This window comes from Seriola dumerili, unplaced genomic scaffold (assembly GCF_002260705.1).
Source record: "Seriola dumerili isolate Sdu_G_001 unplaced genomic scaffold, Sdu_1.0 BDQW01000068.1, whole genome shotgun sequence".
Lineage (NCBI taxonomy): Eukaryota > Metazoa > Chordata > Actinopteri > Carangiformes > Carangidae > Seriola > Seriola dumerili.
Genome location: NW_019174323.1, coordinates 13992677 through 14011449, shown reverse-complemented (window position 1 = coordinate 14011449; position 18773 = coordinate 13992677). Strand labels below are relative to the sequence as shown.

The window sequence follows — 18773 nt, the reverse complement described above, 5'->3', positions numbered from 1 at the left end:
AAAAAAAGAAGAAAAAAAACAGGTCATCCTATTATAAACCCTCAGGCAGTGTTTCTGTCGGCATGTTAGGCCGGACCGTTTGTCACTGCACTGATTTGGATTTCACACATTGCTCATAGTGACAAACTGAAGCCCAGCTCTGTTTAAGAGTATCAAAAATAGGCAGCAAGAAAGTCTAAACAGTTATAAGTAATGTGTGAATGGATGAAATAAGTTAAAGTAATAGTTAGCTGAAAGTAATTGATAAATAAAAAACTGTTGATATTAGCTAAATGTAATGGATAACTAATGTAACCGATGGTTCAAAAGTAATGGGAAAGTGGTTGAAATAGCTAAAAAGGACTGGATACACAGTTGTAATAGTTTAGTAAAATAATGATTATTTGTGGAAATATCTATAAATAAGTATAAACGGATTTGAATAGTTAGCAAAAAAGTAATGGATAAATACAAACTTTACCAGCCTCATCTAAAAAGTTTAATTGTATAAATGAAAGAAAGAAACAAAACACTAATAATGTTGATTTTTATATAAACAATAATAAAAAATAAAAAAAACATTCCATTTAAATCAATTGAAATGAAGACATCTGGAACACGACAGGAAGTGTTGATGAAGAGATACTGGCCTTCATATCTGAGAGGCCTCTGGGGGTAAGTGTGGGGGTAAGTGTGGGGGTAAGTGTGGGGGTTTAAACTGCAGTAACTTGCTGTGTGTCTGACCTGTTGACTGGAAGACTCCGGGGTTGCACTGGCAGTACCGTGAGGCAAACGCCTCCATCATTCGGTCGATCTTCTGGGCTTCACCTGGCAAACGGAAACTCCACAAGAACTGCCTACAGAGAGAAGGAGAAGAGGGTCTTGATTTACGATGCCGCAGGGAGTGGGGGGGGGGGCACATGATGTTAATCACTCAGCTGACCGTAGTGCTTGGACGAGGTTGAGGTCTGCAAACTCGTGCAGCTCCACAAAAGCCTGCAGCACCTTGATGTTGAAATCATCCCTGGTGGAGAAAAAGAAAAAGGAAAAAATCTGATTTCCATTATTGTTCTAACCTCTAGCCATTTTTGAAAACTATCCAAGATACCTCTGAACACAATGTGAACCCAGAAGACCGGGTGGAGGAAAAACATATTTCCTTCATGAAAGCATTTCTCAACCTGAATTTTTTTTCCCCAGCATTCCTGTCATGTTTGTGGCCTTATTCATGCCGGATGCTGAGCAGGTCTGCAAGCAATTTAAACAGCTGGCCAGTGTTGAATGTTTCTCCTCCCAGAGGGGGCGAAACGGTGCGTTTGACTGATGAAAAACAGCTAAAACAAAACTTACAAAAGGTTCTTTTTCTCTCAGAGGTTTGTTTGACCATCAGAGGGGTTTCTGAGGAAGAATCAAAAGCCGCTCTCTGGCTGCGGTCACCGCTTCTCTGATCATGTTTGTTGTACATCAGGGTCCATGATCCTGTATTGTTTTGTATTGTGTATTGTTCCAATGAAACCAGGAATTTTCAGACTTAGTGTTTTATGTTTTTTGTGGAAAGGTTGAGAGGAGTACAGAGAGTTCTGGCTTACAAGAAACAAACAACAAAGTTGTATTGCAATAACAATCTTGGATTATTTGGAGGATGAAGTGTTTTTTCTTTTCTGACTGTATTGTACCTTATACGTCTGTCTGCAGCCTAACAAAACAAATCCTGTCCCATGAGGCTTACAGAGGTTATTGCTATAGGTACAGTTATTACAAAGAAACTCGGAAGTGGCCTGCTGTTTGGAAAGGTGAAATTAAAATTAAAAATAAATATAAACATGCCACAGTGAGTGTTTTGTATGTGACAAACGAAGCTGAATTATACAAGAACAATAAAAAGTGCTGCCAAACAAAAACTGTCTGCTAGTGTAATTGAAGAGTCAGTCGCCCACTCAGCCTGCACCATCTCCCAATATCTCTCCTCCTTCCAGCTGTTTTTATCTTCCACTGTCTCCACCTCCTTTCCATGTGTCCCCCACTTGCACCCCCCTCCAACCCCCCCCCACCCCCGTCTCTCTCTCTGCTCAGCATGTAACGATAGGTTCCTGTTCCTTGCATAAGCTTAATTAGTGATAATTACTGAGTGTAAACCCTGAGCCTGTGTTTAGTGTGATTTCCACTGGGTAGGTGGCCTCTTTGATGATCCACCATGAATAAAGCCTATTGCCAACGAGAGGAGTCCACAGATCCCCCCCCCCGTTCGCCGTTCTCCCCAACCTTCATGTGAGCCTCATTCAGAGTGTGTCTGTGTGTGCGTCACTGTTTCAGCTCCTGTCTGACTGCAGTTGTTCAGCTGATGCACCATCAGCACCTGTAACTAAGTGAATACAGACTGTGGTTGATGTGATTTCCTGCTTGGATTAAGAGTGGAGTGGATCATCCATTCTGATCCACACCCTTTTTAAAAAATGTTGTACTGCAGCTTTTAAAGGATCAACACAGAAAAATCAATATTAAACAAGATCCTTTTTTTTTTTTTAAATAATAATCCTACCTCCCACAATCTGAAATAAACTAACTTTAACCGTTAAACTGTCTGAACTTTCATATTACCACCACTCAGCTCACTGGTTTAATCCATATGGTTTATGGCAGACCCTAACGATGTGTTGCAATCAACAAATATCCAGGCAACTACAACCAACTATGATTCTTTTTTGCTAAAGGAGGTTTTCAGAGTGAAGGGGCCATTTTCTGTAAGTTTCAAAGAGAAATCTAAAGGGTTACAAAAACACCTCGGCGACATCAAATGCATCACTTCCTGTTCAATACAGAGTTTCTACTGTACAAGACTTAATGTGCAGTATCACACTACAGAAGAACTGATTACAGGTTGAATGGTTGCAGTGTGTTTTATCAACTGACGTTAATGAGGAGCAAAATGAACGTGCTGTTTATGTAAAAATGGCACTGATAGCACTGACTTTAAATACCATATCTTCTGTAAATCATGAGCAATTGATGATTTTCTCTGGGATATGCGTTGTGTGTAATTAATTTAATCCTCTTTTATTTAGCTCAGTTTAGTTGGTGTTGCCTTCTGAACACTAAACCTTTGATGTTCTTGCATGTTCAGCTCCCCTTTTCCTGGTTTTGATTCACTGTACTTTGTTTGTCATATAGTATGTTTAACTATCTAATCTCACCTTCAGATAAAACTATCTATCTCAATAGTCTTCTGCAGGAATCCCCTTCTTCTTCATTACCCAGCAGTCTGGCCACAGATCTGAGGAGCTGGATTGCCCTTTTATTACCAGTTATAAGTCCACATCGGTGGACTATGACAAGACACCCACACTGCCTCAAAGATTCATGTTGAGGAGGAGGGGCAGGGTGGTGGGGTGGGTCAATCATGTTCTCCCTCTTTCGTCAATAAATCCAGCCCATAATATCCTTCTCTAATCACGGAGGGGGCATAAATCCCATGTAAGCAGGGCTTTCTCCCTCAGCCTGACTGATGCTCTGTCTTACCGCTCGCCTAAGTAGTCTCCGATGACGGTCTTGTTGAGACCCTCGCCTTTGTAGAGGAACTGGGCGATGTCTTCGGGAGTGTGCTGAAGGAGGTCGTTCTCCAGCAGGAACTGGATTCCCTGGAGACAAAAGAGGAGAAAACAGGACGGCTGTTCATCTCGATCAACTACAGATGGATGGAAAATAAAAGGATTTCTTTGATGAGAATTGATTCATTTCATTTCATCGAAAGGCCACAGAGACACTGGAGCCTGTGAGGCTGGTACAGGACTCAAAAACAAAAGCAATACCTTCTTTGGATCCATGTTGAATTTCTTCCTGCCCATGGCGATCTGTTTGTTTCTCTGGGATGTTTTACTGGAACACAAATACATAAATGTCCAGCTTAAAATAGGTGACTCCACATTCTCACCCTAAAAAAAAAAAACCACTGAAAACAACAGGACAGTCAAGTACCTGAATGTTAAACACAACAATTACACTTTATTTATAGTTACAACTGGGGAGATTATTTCCTGCCACATCTGTTCTACTCATTATATGCTTGTATGTTCATGCTTGCATCTAATCTGAAAGACATATGCACATGGAGACAAATAAAACCCCCACTGTGCACAGACTAACCCAAATGTATGTCTGTGTGTGTGTGTGTGTGTGTGTGTGTGTGTGTGTGTGTGTGTGTGTGTGTGTGTGTGTGTGTGTGTAATGCAGGTGGGTGATTAAGTGACAGATGAGAAGACAAAGTAGGAATGACAAACAGCACACACTGTGGACACACAATGAATCACTAAGGAGAACAGGCCTGATTGATTTATACTGGCATATATTGACTGTCACTGTGTGGCCAGACCCTCACATGTTACCGTCACGTTGTTCGCATTTCATTGACCAATGGGTGTAAATAGTCAAATTTATCTAAACACACAACCAGCTGAGTCTTCCAGATAAATTCACATCCTTCCCAGGTATTTCCACTTTATTCACATCCAACCTGCAGGTTATCATTCAAAACAAAAAGCACATGCAACATGCAAATCTCAAACCCAGCTGAGATAGAGGCAATGAGTCAACTAAGAGCCATAAGTCCACTGGCTGCTATTGATGGCTGAAGGTACAATTCAATGTCCTACATAAAAATCCTTTTCAAAAGATGGTAATATGTTTTGATTCAGCATCTTTAATAAACACAAAAACATCTTTGATCTGAATGTATGTGAAAATATTCAAATTCACAATTAATTTGACATCTGTAATATTGATTCTCTCCCTATTTTCAAACCCCACGTCAAAACACGTTTCATCTTCAAACGTTCTCTATTCTGTTTAACTCCAACAGTTTAATCATATTTATTTTCATGCAATTACATTTATTCTAATTTGTTATGTATTTTATGCCTTGTACTTGCATTTTATCTTTTACTGTGTGTTGTAAGGTGTCCTTGAGTGCCTTGAAACACACCTATAAATAAAATGTGTTATTATTATTTATTATTATTAATATAACAGTTCGACCCTATTATATCTTCATCAAGCTTTCAATGTTCAGTTTTTGTCGACACTGCCATAGAGGTGTTCGTTGAATGACATGTTTGAGTGTTGAGGTCACAGTTAGTGATGTTGTTGTCCTGGACTGCATTATGTTGAGAGGTGTTTTTGATATTCTGATATTTAGATTATTCCCTTTTAATATGATAAACTGAGTTTACACATCTCCAACCATATGTTAACAAAACCTTAAAATTATAAGCTTCATAAAGGTTGAGTTTATAGCAGAGCGGTTGTAATGGATTATAGATTGTACAATCTAGTACAAGCCACAAAGCGCATAGAAATACTTGATGAATGCTGTAGACATCTTACACTGTACACAAACTACAGACTTACCTTTCTCCGACGCACGTCAGCTGCTCGATCTCCGTCATGACCTCTGCTATCTCAAACTTCAACCTCTGAGAGAAGAGAGTGAGAAAAAGCAGGATAAAGCACAGAGGAGCGTTACAGTGTGCGACTGTACGCAGTCGAATATCATCATCACTTTTTTTTCCCCAGCAAATTGGGAGTGCAAAGATGTACCGCTGGGGCAATTTGCATCATGCAAATAGACCTACAGTGCTGCAGTAGATAGGCAAAGAGAATTAAAAAGGTCAAAGATTAAAACTGAATTTAAAAAAAATTATAGATGTATAAAGTTTATTGCCAAAATAATTTGCTTTCCTACAATACAGTATCTGCTCATATGCACCTCAGTATCATACACACCTCAATATCATCGAGCAGCTCTCTCTTCCTGCGTCGGATGTTTGACAGCTCATCCCTCTCCTCCAGGGACAGATCCTCAGGAACTGAAACACACGATGCAGAAAACACAGCAGACCTTCACACTCATTTCTACACAGCTCACATCCCTCTATCCAACAGCTCTCCTTGCTCCCTGCACAACAGGAAAAAGGGCAAAGATCACAGGGGCAAAGACGAAGGGAAACAGAAGTAGTGAGCCCTAAATCCAATCTAGTGGCTACAAGTTCTTAAGTTCATGAGTTCACAGCAGAGATGGATTCATCCTTCCACACACACAGTGAAGTAACAGGAGTGCTGCCGCTACCGCATCGACTGTTTTCACCTTGTTCTGCCGGAGCAACGCATATCAGGCGCCTGCATGTTCGTCTTAATTAACTAGAGAGAGGAGGCGAAGGATCTTAATTATTCCACTTGAAAGTGTTTTACCCCTTCCCTCCTTCTCCATTTGGCTCAGGGGGAATTCTATTAATAAAACCAATCCAGATTAAGTTTTCGTTCATTACATGTGAATTTGGTAATTTAACACGGCCTACAACCCTGATTCCCCCGGCCGTGAGGCTTTTACAGCTCCGGGCAAAAAACTGAGCAAGAAGGGAGTATGACTCGCTTTATACTCGCTGCTCCTCACCATCTTTCATTCTCCGCCTTTTGTCTCTGTCTCAATCTTGTTTTTTAATCTCTACTTCCCTCTCTCTCTCTCTCTCTGTTTCATTCCACAAACACACACAGACACACACACACACACACACTTTATTTCTCAATTTTTCCATCTTTCTGACGCACAGAGAGCCCATGCAATCTCGCTTCATTAAGCCAGCTTAGAGGCAGAAAGCGCATATCTCTCAACGGGAAAACAGCACGTCTAATATCACAGCTTCAGCTTTGTGCCTACATGTTGCTAAAGGAGATACACACACACATATATATATATATATATATATATATATAAAAAAAATCACTTGTTATTTTCCATTGCAGGCGGGAGTCTGCGCCAATTAAAGTAAAAAAAGGTCAGTGGGCTTATAAGAGGAAGCATTCAGCCCACTTTTAATTCGACAGCCTATAAAAGAGTTGAGGGGAGCCGAGTGTTGTTATGGATGGCATTCAAATTAACAATGAGAGAAAAGGCACTTCCTGACCTGCTTATGTAATTCTGAAGCACCGTGATGAGGGTCAGGTAAACAGCAGGAGAAACAGCTGAGGGATTTCCTTTGTGGGCCGTGTTTTTAATAGAGAACAGAGGGGGGTATAAAGTATGAAAATAAAGACGTTAATTAGCGTTGCTAACCTCTGGCTAAATCACAGCACTTCAGCAATACAACTGTGAGTGCTGCGAATGAGGCTTTAAAGCCAATTAGTGCTCCTAAAAAGTTTCCAGACTGCTACACAATTCTTTAATCTTTTACTTGAGGAATATTTTCTGATTTTTTTTTTTTGGTCTACATGCAATGAAATTAGGAAGGAGCAGTAACCTGGGAGAAAGACGTGTTGCTGCGCGGGGTTGTCTCCCTGCAGTCTTGACGCTAAACTAAGCTAACTAGCTGCTGACTGAAGCTTCATAAGTAACGGACACATATGAGAACGGTATCAATCTTCTCATCTAACTCTCAGCAAGAGATAAAATAAGGGTAATTCCAAAAATGTGGCACTACCCGCTGAGGGCATTAAAAGTAAATGTCAAAATTTTTGACTCAGATCCACCCAGTCACATTTTGACAAAGCCTGGACGGTTGATGCATTTTATCTAAAAAGACAAAAGTGATTGGCCTGAGGAGACACTGTAATTAAAAAGGTCAAGACTTCAAACTTCAAAAGGTTGTTACTGCCACAACACTGCTCCAGTTTTGATAAAACTAAGAGATGACACATCATGGTACTAAATGGCTCAAGGTTTAAGCACACAACTTTTCAATTCTGTCATGAATTGGTGTAACAGAGATAACACACACATCGGACTATATTTTCTAGACTGATTAATCGATCAAAAGAAAATTAACAAGCAACAATTTTGATCATCTATATTTAAGCTAAGTAAATGTATCTAGTATTACAGTAGATTTATGACTAAATACCTGACATCCTCATGCTGATTAGCATATAACAGCATGTTAACACACTAAACTAAGGTAAACATGCTAAACACTTGATCTGCTAAACATCAAACTGTTAATGCTGTGAGCATGTTAGCATCCTGGGTGGGTGTTTTTTTTTTTTTTTTTGCAAAAAAATAAATCAGGATTTTGATCAATAGTGAAAAAAATCATTAGTTAACTTACAGCCATAATATTAGGATTCTGTTTTGAAGTAATTTGCCCAGAGGAAGATAATGTGCACACAGCAGACAGCTTCATGTTTTCCATTTGCCTGAGGCCTTGCATTAGCTAATGGAGATATCCACTGGCTGCAACAGTGTGCATGATTACAATCTTCATTCATTACTAATCTAATGAAAAGCAGAGGATGCACACTTTAATAAAAGCCCACCACCATTATCCTCCAATCCAGGCCTCTCTTACTAGATCTGGAGTATGTTTTTCAAACTACACTGCGGTAGAAAATCTTGTTTAGTGTTGGGGGGCTCTTCTACAGAGGTGGTCCACCAATTACATTATTAACACACTTCCCCCTGTGACCTTCTATGGCTGATTCAGGAAATGAGTTTAGTGTCTTCAGCAAGCACAGAGGGAGTCATGGGGCCAGAGTTTGTCACTACTTTCAAACCAAACACAGCCACGCTTGAATGATAATCTACTAAAATCAATTATGGTGTGAGTCATTGCTTCATAGCAAACAGAAGACCCAGGGTAGGATAGTGGGGTAGCTGCAGTTGGTGAAGCGCTGATTTAAATGGAGCTAAATGTGCAGGGAACTCGACTTGAAACACATTTTAATCTCTCTGTGACTTCTAAGAGAGATCTAGTGTATGAGAGCTCAGAAATCCAGTGTGTTGAGCTGTGGGTTGAGAGGGTCCAAAGGGTTTAAACTCCAACATGTGCACCAAAGAACAAGAGGTTCCAGTAATTTCCCCCCTAAAAACAAAATCCCTCAAAATCTACTTTTAGGAGTAAATCCCCTGCTGCTCTTCACACCCAAAACTAACAACTGTCCCTGACCACCCACTGAAACCAGAGGCTTTAATGGCATTTAAACTAATGCAGGGATACTTTGGCGCACACACACCATCACCAGTCTCCATCAGTTTCATAACTTTTACAATGTTTATTTTGGGCTCAAACATTAGAAGCCCCCTCATAAGACTGGACACAGAGAAGGATATTATTCAACAGGCCATTCAAGGACTTCCCTACAACCAGCAAGGTCCTCGGAGCACATGGAGCTCGGAGTGAAAATCCCACGCTCACTTAACACTGGCTGCAGTCCCAGTTTTCACTGACTCGTGTGTGTGAGAGAGGATTTGTCCAGATCCACTGGCTTTAAACTAGCGACTTTACCTACTGTAATGTCTTTTAAAGTGGATGAGCTTTAAAAAAAAAAAAAAAAGATAACCCTGTTACCCCGCTTGGCACTGCACCACAATGGGACACATGCAAGGAAGTAGGAAGGCCGGGGGAAAGTTGCTCTGGACCCAGACTCTAATCTGAAGCCCGCCACACTCAATCCCTCTAACTGTAGACGAAGACATGCTCTGAATTACAGCCGGGGTCATACATACAGACAGACAGACGCGTGGATAGAAATGCACATGAGCACATACACACAAAGGCCAGCTGGTGTTAATCCCACGCATTCGCCCTGCCCGCCACTCTTTAAGCCCAACACGAGTCTGTTAGAGCAGAAGTGTGATGTATAACATCATATACACAGATGTTCCCGCCGACTAGCCGCTGCCTGACGTTAACCTACTTTGCCTCCGTGATGCAGGACAAAATTACGTGACAGTAAGTGTAGCAGCAGATAGTCTGGTGAGGCTGTCAGCACAAAGGCCAATGTGAGGGGAAAGAGGTTGTGATACAGAGGGTGAAAGGTCGCGCACGAACAGGCGTCTACATGCATGTGTAAAAAGCACGCTGCTATGTGGCGATAAGCAGCAGGTATTTAGCGAGACAAAGACATTTCCAAGGCCAAGTTCATCATGATAAATGGCTCTTCATAAGGTTCTTATTTCATTTCCTTCAAACTGCTGTCAAAAACGATTATTGATCTGCCAATTAATCCCTTCAATTAATTGATTTACTGTTCGATCTAGAAAATGTCAGAAAACCTTTTTTTTGTCCAATCCACAGTCCAAAACCAGAAGATATTTAATTTACAATTCAGTTTCAAAATTTCAGAACCGAAACAATATCTCACTGTTTTTACTTGAAAAATTCTTTATATCAAACGATCATCAACAAACGTTGCCCATTTTCGTTGTGTAGATTAAATAATTCCATTCAGATTGTATGAATATGTGATAAATGCATCTGATGTGGTACCTGTGCCTGTGAAAATGTGCATTATCACAGCGCACCTTGCTGCAGCCTGTTCAGTAATCATTTAGTAACGACAGTCCTGCTGCCCTCTGCGTGAGAAGACACATTTGTGGAGCTAATATGGCTTCTAGTTTTTAACTACCGCTGGGGTCACAGGGAGAATCTGGGGCTCAGGGAGCTGAAGAGCCCTCATGCTGATTGCTCTGGTTAATCTGCAGTTTTGTGGAGGGACCTCCTGCTGTGAGTGCGTGGTTGCCTAGGAGGTGGTCTGCACACCATGTCCTCCTTATATGACACATCTGCTCAGCATCAGCACTATGTCAATATTTGATTCAATGAACACTGCCAGTAGGATCTGAGGGGCTTCCACGGCCATATGCTGGAGGCCAAAGTAACTATAATCTGATGATTTGATCGGCCTGAGAATGAATTAGATGGATGCTGTTTCTTCTGGCATCCGGGCAGGATGAGGGGCTTTCACAGGCGGAGTGTGGTCCAAGTCGCTCACTGTTCCCTCATTGCGAGACATCTCAGATGATTGTCCAGGTTTTAGACACAATTTATGGGGAAACTGTAAAAAACCTCCAGGTAAAATATCCTTCACTTTCATTCTTTCACGGGGCAAAAATATCTAAAATGCAGCAACAGACTGAATACTAGTGTTTTAGCCTGTTTATTGCTATCTACATCTAGTTCACATTCCCTTCAATCACTCCAACATCCAGACTGTACAATATATAACTGTATGTTTGCTGCTTTTGTGGCGTTACATATTTGGAGCAATTATTTAACAAATTAAACTAGATACAAACAGACTGTGTATAACTTATAGCTTTGCAGCAAATTTGCCACAGGTTTCTTGACTCTTCTTCTTTTCACCAAGTAGGAGGAGGATGACGTGAATGGTTTTTCCTTTGCGGGTGACTTGTAATTACAGTCTAAACAATATGACGTGAGCGTTAGCCACATTAGCAATTGTGGCTATGAGAATGTCATTCAGTTGGTTGTTTTTAAAATTTAAGCATGCTAGCATGCTAAACTAAGATGATGAACATGGTAAACATTACACATCTCAAACATTTGTTAGCATTGTCATTACTAGCTTTGTTTGTATGCTCATATCACCATTGTGTGTAAGTACAACCTCATGTTGCTGTTAGCATGGCTGTATACACTCAGTCTTGTTTTAGCATTTCTGTGCTTTTATCCTTGTAAAATTAAAATATCACAGGCTCAGCCTAGCTGTGAATTAACCCAGTAAACAAAGAGGGAAGACATGGATGTGACAATACATTTTGAAAGGCAACATATCCGAGGGATTATTTCCTGACAGACACCTCTGCTGTTTCCTGTGGGTGTCAGGTGATTGACAGGAAGCCGAATGAATGTAACGCTTTATCTGATATGAACACGCTCACCTCCATTATTGTGATAGATATCTAGCTTGGGAGCAATTTTGAAATCGGTAGGCTTGGGTGCTTTTCATTCTACACACAACAATGAACGAGAGCAAATACGTTTTGATATCTCCAAACATGCTGACAATGTGCAGACACCGGCAGAAAAAGGGGGGGAGGAGGAGGGGTCGGCCCTGTGTCGGATGACTGGCACTAACTTCAAACCACTCAGTGAGCCGCTGTGCGTCGGCCTCCAGTCTGCTTGTCCAGGATGTTCCTGTGATGGTTGTGCGTCTGCCTGCAAAAACACTGACTTTGGCGGACCACCACGATCCCATTCACAATAAGACCAGAGTAACCTTTGATCAAAACAACAGCTATCGAAACCACCCACAAAGTTCAGGCCACTGGTCTCTCTTGGCAGTTCACTGCAGATCCTTGTAGATGGATCATGTTTAAATATCAACCTGTCCCATGGCTACCTGCTGGATCAAAGACTTTCCATTAAAAGCAGCTCTGTCCTCACACAAGTCTATTTGAAACTGAAGAGAAAATATACTCTATAAAGTGCAGGAAATGAAATGACAGAGCGCCAGGACATTTTACTAAGGTGAGAACGAGCTGGGTGTGTTGGTGTGGTTCTCCATTTCTATCAAGGCAGAAGCCAGGAAACACATCCAGCCACTTCGAACAAACCCCCCCCCTTACCCTTCTGTATGGTCAGCTGGACCCTGTTTTCTCTCCCTCTACTGAAATTAGGTGTGGATTACTCGAACACAGTACATCTCTGCTGCCCTTAATGTCTGCCTGTGTTCTTCCCTGACTCCTGCTCATTTAATTTGGTGAGCCTTTTGTCTCCCATCTGCTCTCCATCTCACACTTAAAGAGCTTTCCCTCTCGACAGCTCCAAGCAATAATTCCAGGCAAAGCGTACCTCTATTCACAACAGAGGAGATGTTGTCTACTGACAGACAGCTACAATGTCTTGTCTCCCACACACACACACACACACTACCATGGAGATGGGAACATGTCGAAAAGCCTCCCCAGTCTCACTCCTAATCAGGTCCATGTGTATAGTCTCAACACTTGAACAGTGCAGTTTGTTACAAGCTCAGACTCAGTCCCTGCACATAATGCGCCGGCAGTGTCTATGTCTGTGTTTGTGTATTCGTCTTGTTGCATGTGGTGTAATGTTCTGTATGTTTAATCGTCTAATGTTGCACCACAAAACCCATAATCTTGGCATTCAAAACGAATTTCTGTTCTTGCCAAATCTCCCCTTAAGCCTTTAAACAACACCGCCAGCCTGCCAGGTCAACCAGCGAGATAGTAAAGAGTACATTTTAGCACATTTTTTGGCATCTGTGTCAACACACATAAGAGACGCATTCTTTTGCTTAAACCATTGCAGACGTTCATTTGTCAGGCTAGTGAGATGCTACGGGGCATTTGGAAGAGGTGACTTAAATCAGGCTCCATGTTTTAATACTAGAGGGCAAATTCTTCCATCATCGTGCATCAGACGTTCACATACAAGCAAAGGCTTTTCAACGGTTTTAGACAACACGTACACGTTGCCATACAGTGTTGGTGGTATTGGTATTGTTCATTACAGGAATAGCTTGACAGTTTGGAAAATGTCCTTTGTCACTTTTTTTTGTTCTGTGTGGTAATTATATGAAGCAACCGCTGGCCAACCAGTTAGCTTAGCTTAGCATCAAGACTGGAAACAGAGGGACACAGCAAGCTTGGCTCTCCAAAGGCAACAAATTCCTTATAATAAAAATAGTGCAGGACATAACTCCCTGTAAAAAGGTGGTGTTGGTATTTTGTTACCTAGGCTAGTTTTCAACCCCCATTTGCCCCGTTTCCATTCTTAAGCTAAGCTAAGCTAAGCTAACTGTCTCCTTGCTGTAGCTTCATATTTAGCAAGAGCGGTATCATTCCACTCGTCTAACTCTCTGCAAGAGAGCAAATACTTCTGAAAATGATTAATAATTACTTATTGTTGGATATAATCATCAAATTATATTAGTAACACATGATTTCCACATGGAAGGAAGGAGTTTCCACTAGACTGTCATAGCTTTACTCTTCATTCTTGAACAGATGACTAAAACCTTTTAGGGCCTGCCATTACTTAAAACACCCATCACAAGTTCCCATAGTCGATATATTTATAAGTCTTGTTTTATTCCAATAAAAGTCCAAAACTCAAATATATTTCATTGACTATCACATTCAGATTTGAGAGACTGGAGTGATTTTTTTGTCATTTTTGCTTTAATCTACTTAAACACTTAATAAACCATCAAAATAGTTGCTGATTAATTCTCTGCTGATCAACTAATAGATTAATCATTTCAGCTCTAATGCATTTCCCTTATAAGCTACACATGAAGCACATCTCCAGGGCGACATTAGGCCGATGAAACATGCAGATGCAGAGAGAAACAGATGTCTGAGCTCTGTTTCACTGCTGTCTAGCCATTCAGCACTAACCACTTACTTTAAGCCAGCCTCCCAGGGCGAAGTATACAGTGAGAGAACAGCCTCAGCTCGCCCCAAGTGACTGTCTGATGTCCACCCACACACTCCCCTACAGCCACAACACAGACCGTACCCTAAGCACAACAACTTCCCCTTCTTACCAACTAATCCCCCTCAGAACTAAGGTCCTGGATCCAAAGAAACCACACGTACAATACAGTATGTTGATTCAGGTTTTCACAAAAGCCACTTGAGGTTAGGTTTCATGCCTGCTGTGATAAATGTCATATGCAATAAGTGCATAAAGTCAGAAGTCCATTAAATATGTGGAAATAATTTAAAAATGCAGAGTAGACGGGCACAGACCAAGATGTGCACTCGTGATTCTGCACACAGATACTGCCATGTGTGCACCATTAAAAAAGCTCACACAGACAAAACATCAGTGCTGCAGTCTGATAGCAGTTGTTATTTTAGCACGCACACACGCTCAGTCCAAAGAGAATAGAAGAATTGTAGGAAAGGCCTTTCCCATTCAACTTTTCCCACGGTCAGATAGAGAGAAGAGTGTTGATTGACACCGTGGGGTTATCATGACACTTACACAGGAAATATGGTCAAGGGAACCTAACAGGACCCCGTAAACAAACATTTTTGCACATTGTTTTTTGGGGGGGCTTCTGTACACGCAAACACAAAACACATTTTATTAGGAGCCTCAATCGTGACATCGGACATCTTCATTCAGGCTGGAAAAGTGCAGGAAAATTTTAAAAGGTGAATTCTATTCATCCACGTTTTAATAACGTCTAACTCCCAAAGCAGCCATTCACCCAGCCCACATTAATCCCCTGACTGACGCATCATAGAGCTGCTATAAAGAAGAGAAAATACAAGAAAGCCAAGTGTTAAAATTCATGGCCTCCCTCCAGCCGTTCAGTGAACTGTTTCCCAGCCAGTTTCTGCTTCTGTGTTCTTTCCACTTCTCATTCCAGCTATACAATGATTCTAAAAATAGACACATGAGTAATAAAAAACACTTAGGATTTCGAGCCTGTTGCTGATTTTCATCCATTTTGAGGCCAGGCCCTGTCTGCTCTGTGGCATGTAAACTGAGCAGAGAAGCGCCAACTCTGATTAGTGAGCGCAGTAAACATGGACTAATGAATTCCATGCTACAGCTGAGTCCCACAAATAACACTCAGTGGCACAGTTTATAGTGTCACTCAGAGGTCTAGGGAAGAAATATGGATCCTATGTGCAGGTAATGATCCCAATGTTGCACCTTTATTCCACCAGTAATGTCCCTTACTGAGCTTTTGGACATGTCTCATCTACATCCTGTCTCAGTTTCATCAGAGGTGGCTTGTGGGAGCATTAGTTCTTTATTTCTTAATCCTACAGAGTATCATGGCATCTGCTGGGCCCCGCCCTCTCTGTTGTTCTCAGATTGGTTCACTGGTCCAGAACAAATTAAAGCTCCAACTTTGAACATATGTTGCATGCATACTGTACACGCAGGCGTGAGAACCCATGACGATAATGTGCACATTTGTTGGCATGCAAAAAAAAAACACCTCAGAGCTACAAAGCACAGCTCGTCACTGAATGCATTTACAAGCACTGTGCTGAAAGGTCACCAGTATTGGCTTTGTAACTATCATCCATAGTCTTACGCTTTTTGACATCAGAATTTTAGGCTAAAATCTTTAAATAAAAACTACACATTGACAATAAGATATGTCTCTTGTATTGTCCCATATCCGGGAGAAAAAAGACTGGAATTTTGAACTATTCAAAAAGTCATTGTTGCTTTGATGCATATGTTGCAACAGAAGAGCAAACACCCAGGGACACACAAAGTGTCTGAGCTGTGATAGCAGCATATCAAGGTGTGCATGTGAACAATGTTAAGTGATGTGTGCAAGTCAGCGGGAGGGAGCGAGGGTGTGAGCAAGCGAACAAGAGCTCTTGATTAGTTGAACATTTATGGTAAGTTATTTTAATAATTCACAAACTGCACAGAGCTGCACACAATCTGCCTGAGCTTGTGGCGTATGTTTCCAGTTTGATCACAGACAGCATGCCTCTGTGCTCTCAGACATCCTGTCACATGATTCAGTGAACGATATCTCTCAGACCAGCCTCATCCATGGGCGGTGCATGCGTAGCACATGCAATGTAATTTTTTTCTTTTTTGGGGAGCAGGGGTGCATATATGACAACGGGCAAGTCCTCATGAAATTACAATGAAGACATGGGAGTCAAGCACACTCAAATCTGCTAAACAAGAGGACTTCACCCCCTCACGAATCCCCCAGTATACTCAGTCAAGTTAATAACAATTTGATTTTAATGTCGCTTGCATATCGGAAGAAAATCTGGCCTGATGGTGGCGCTAGAGGAGCGGTCAGAGTCTCGTTAAAAACTCTGGAGTTCTTCCTCTGAGGACCATGAATGTACAGAGCAAGTTTTACTACAGTCCAAAAATAATATAGCCAATGGAGATGTATACGATTGAAGAGGAGATTAAAAGTATGACGATGTCTTAATGTTATTGTGAAGACAACTGCAGCACACCAACACAATAATAGTTACACCTCAAGGAAGAGACCCTCTTTTTTTATTCTCACATATTCACTCTCACATACAGTATATTCAGACTGTTCAGACGTGGGGGGGGGGGTGAAGTTCAGATGAGGGTCTCTCCTGGCCCTGCTAATCTCTTACAGTTTAACTGACAAACTGTTATCAGACTATAGCCATTTGTTTACACTACACTGCCTTCAAGGCCTCCAGCCCACAAGGCGGTTTGGATTATCTGCTCAGAAGCATCCTGCATGTTAGTGTGTGTGTGTGTGTGTGTGTTTCAGCCACTATCTTATAATAAAGCCGCAGCCACCATGTGAGCAGTAATCCAGGGTCGAAATGCAGCTGCACAGGTTCATTTCATTCAGCTTTATCACAAAATCACACTGTCAGGACTGTGGTGCTACATACATTTACCATTCAGTATATACAGTACCTCACTACAGCTTGGCTACGGCATCTTACATTACATGACACACACCTATAGTAATAATATACCCTAGGTAAGAATGATCTTTTTATAAATTTCAACTACTAACACTCATCTGTAGAGCTGAAACAATTAGTCCATTAGTGGATGGATGAAAACAGGATCTCTTTGGGTCAGGACTGATGGCCGGACTAAAATATGGAATATGAAGACGCCCCCTTGGGCTCTGGGAAGTTGAAATAAGCATTTTTTATGAATGTTCTGACATTTCATAATTCCTGGTACAATTTTTTGTTAACCTTCAAACAAATCCATAAAGAAGTGATTATAAGTTGCAGCCATATTCCTCTTTTTTATACTTATTAGTGTGTTTAACTTAAGTAATGTGATTGTATGTGATATTTCTCCACCCCTACAATATTTCATATCACAATAAGAACTGGTAACACTACATTCCTCAAATATCAATACATGGATTTATTTATTTTGTTATGCTTTGGTCAAAAGGATGCAGATCCTGCTTGGTCTGTCCTCCATATGGAATCCTGCCAGTCAGATATCTTATCAATTTCCACCAGTTTACAGGCTTCAAACAGAGCGACAAGATAGTGAGAACAACTTCAAAGCCTTAAAGCAAGACATCAAACAGATGGAAAAGGTGACTGCATGAACAGAAAAAAAAATGTAAAAATTCCTGTGCTTTGTTGTTGTTTTTTTCCTTTTTTACCAGCGTTTCTAAACATGTTTCTATGAAGGAACAGAATGCTTCTGCCTCACCTGCGAGTAAGAGGAGCGTGCAAAGCAAGCTGTATTTCTGTGAAATGCTCCTTTAGTAACAGGTGTTAAATCATGACACCCGTTGTTTGTTTTGTTTTTTTGTTGGGTTTTTTTTTTTTTTTTTTTCGGTCGTCTCTGCAAAAACCACAACATCTTTGATCTGATATAGCTCCATCACATCCGACTCACACACATCCATACATGCCGTCCATCCATCCCTGCACACGGGCTGAGAGGGAAAGGAAACCAATGTGTGGACATTAAGGGGGGGAAAAAAAAAAAAAAAAAAAAAAAAAAAACAGCCTTACCGTGATTGTCTTCATCCATATTTATCGCAGCAGTGACAGGGCCGTCCAGGAGAAGGTGTGTCCGGCGGGAACCTCGCGGAAGATGGATTTAGCCGAGTGGTTTTTAACGGGGTTTCTCTCCTTTCACTGACAAGACAGTCGAAGCCGGTGCTGTGTTGACAGACAGATGGGTGAAGTGGACTGGTGCGCAGATGTCAGCGGCGAAATGTACAGAAAAAAAAGGAAAACATTTCAAAATAAAAAAAGCAGAAGTCGTGGTCTGGGTGTAAATGAGAGCGGGGTTGTTATGTGAAGATGGGATATTTCAGAGGTGTGTGACCGCGGTGTGAGACGGCGGCGGCGTTTCTCCGTCTCTGCTCCATCCTCAGCTGCTCCGTCTGCATTCACATTAGCTACACTGCAACCACAGCGACGTCATTAAGCCCCGCCCCTGCATCCCCACCCCCCCCCCCCCCCCCCCCCCCCCCCCCCCCCCCCACCACACACCACACCACACAACCACACACACACACACACACACACACACACACACACACAAAATACCAATTCACTA

General features: G+C 41.5%; 1 protein-coding gene across 1 annotated transcript in view; it reads right to left on the bottom strand.

Moving 5' to 3' along the window:
• The window catches only part of LOC111220227 (cytohesin-3-like), a 35173-nt gene extending 16613 nt beyond the window's left edge, over window positions 1–18560 (bottom strand). Inside the window, exons 1-7 of the mRNA XM_022743247.1 lie at window positions 18221–18560; window positions 5755–5837; window positions 5380–5444; window positions 3786–3852; window positions 3496–3614; window positions 923–1003; window positions 724–836 (exon numbers count right to left, since the gene is read on the bottom strand). Coding sequence (XP_022598968.1) covers window positions 724–836; window positions 923–1003; window positions 3496–3614; window positions 3786–3852; window positions 5380–5444; window positions 5755–5837; window positions 18221–18239 — 547 coding nt within the window. The 5' untranslated portion in view covers window positions 18240–18560. The remainder of the gene's footprint in view (window positions 1–723; window positions 837–922; window positions 1004–3495; window positions 3615–3785; window positions 3853–5379; window positions 5445–5754; window positions 5838–18220) is intronic.
• Window positions 18561–18773: the final 213 nt, after the last annotated feature.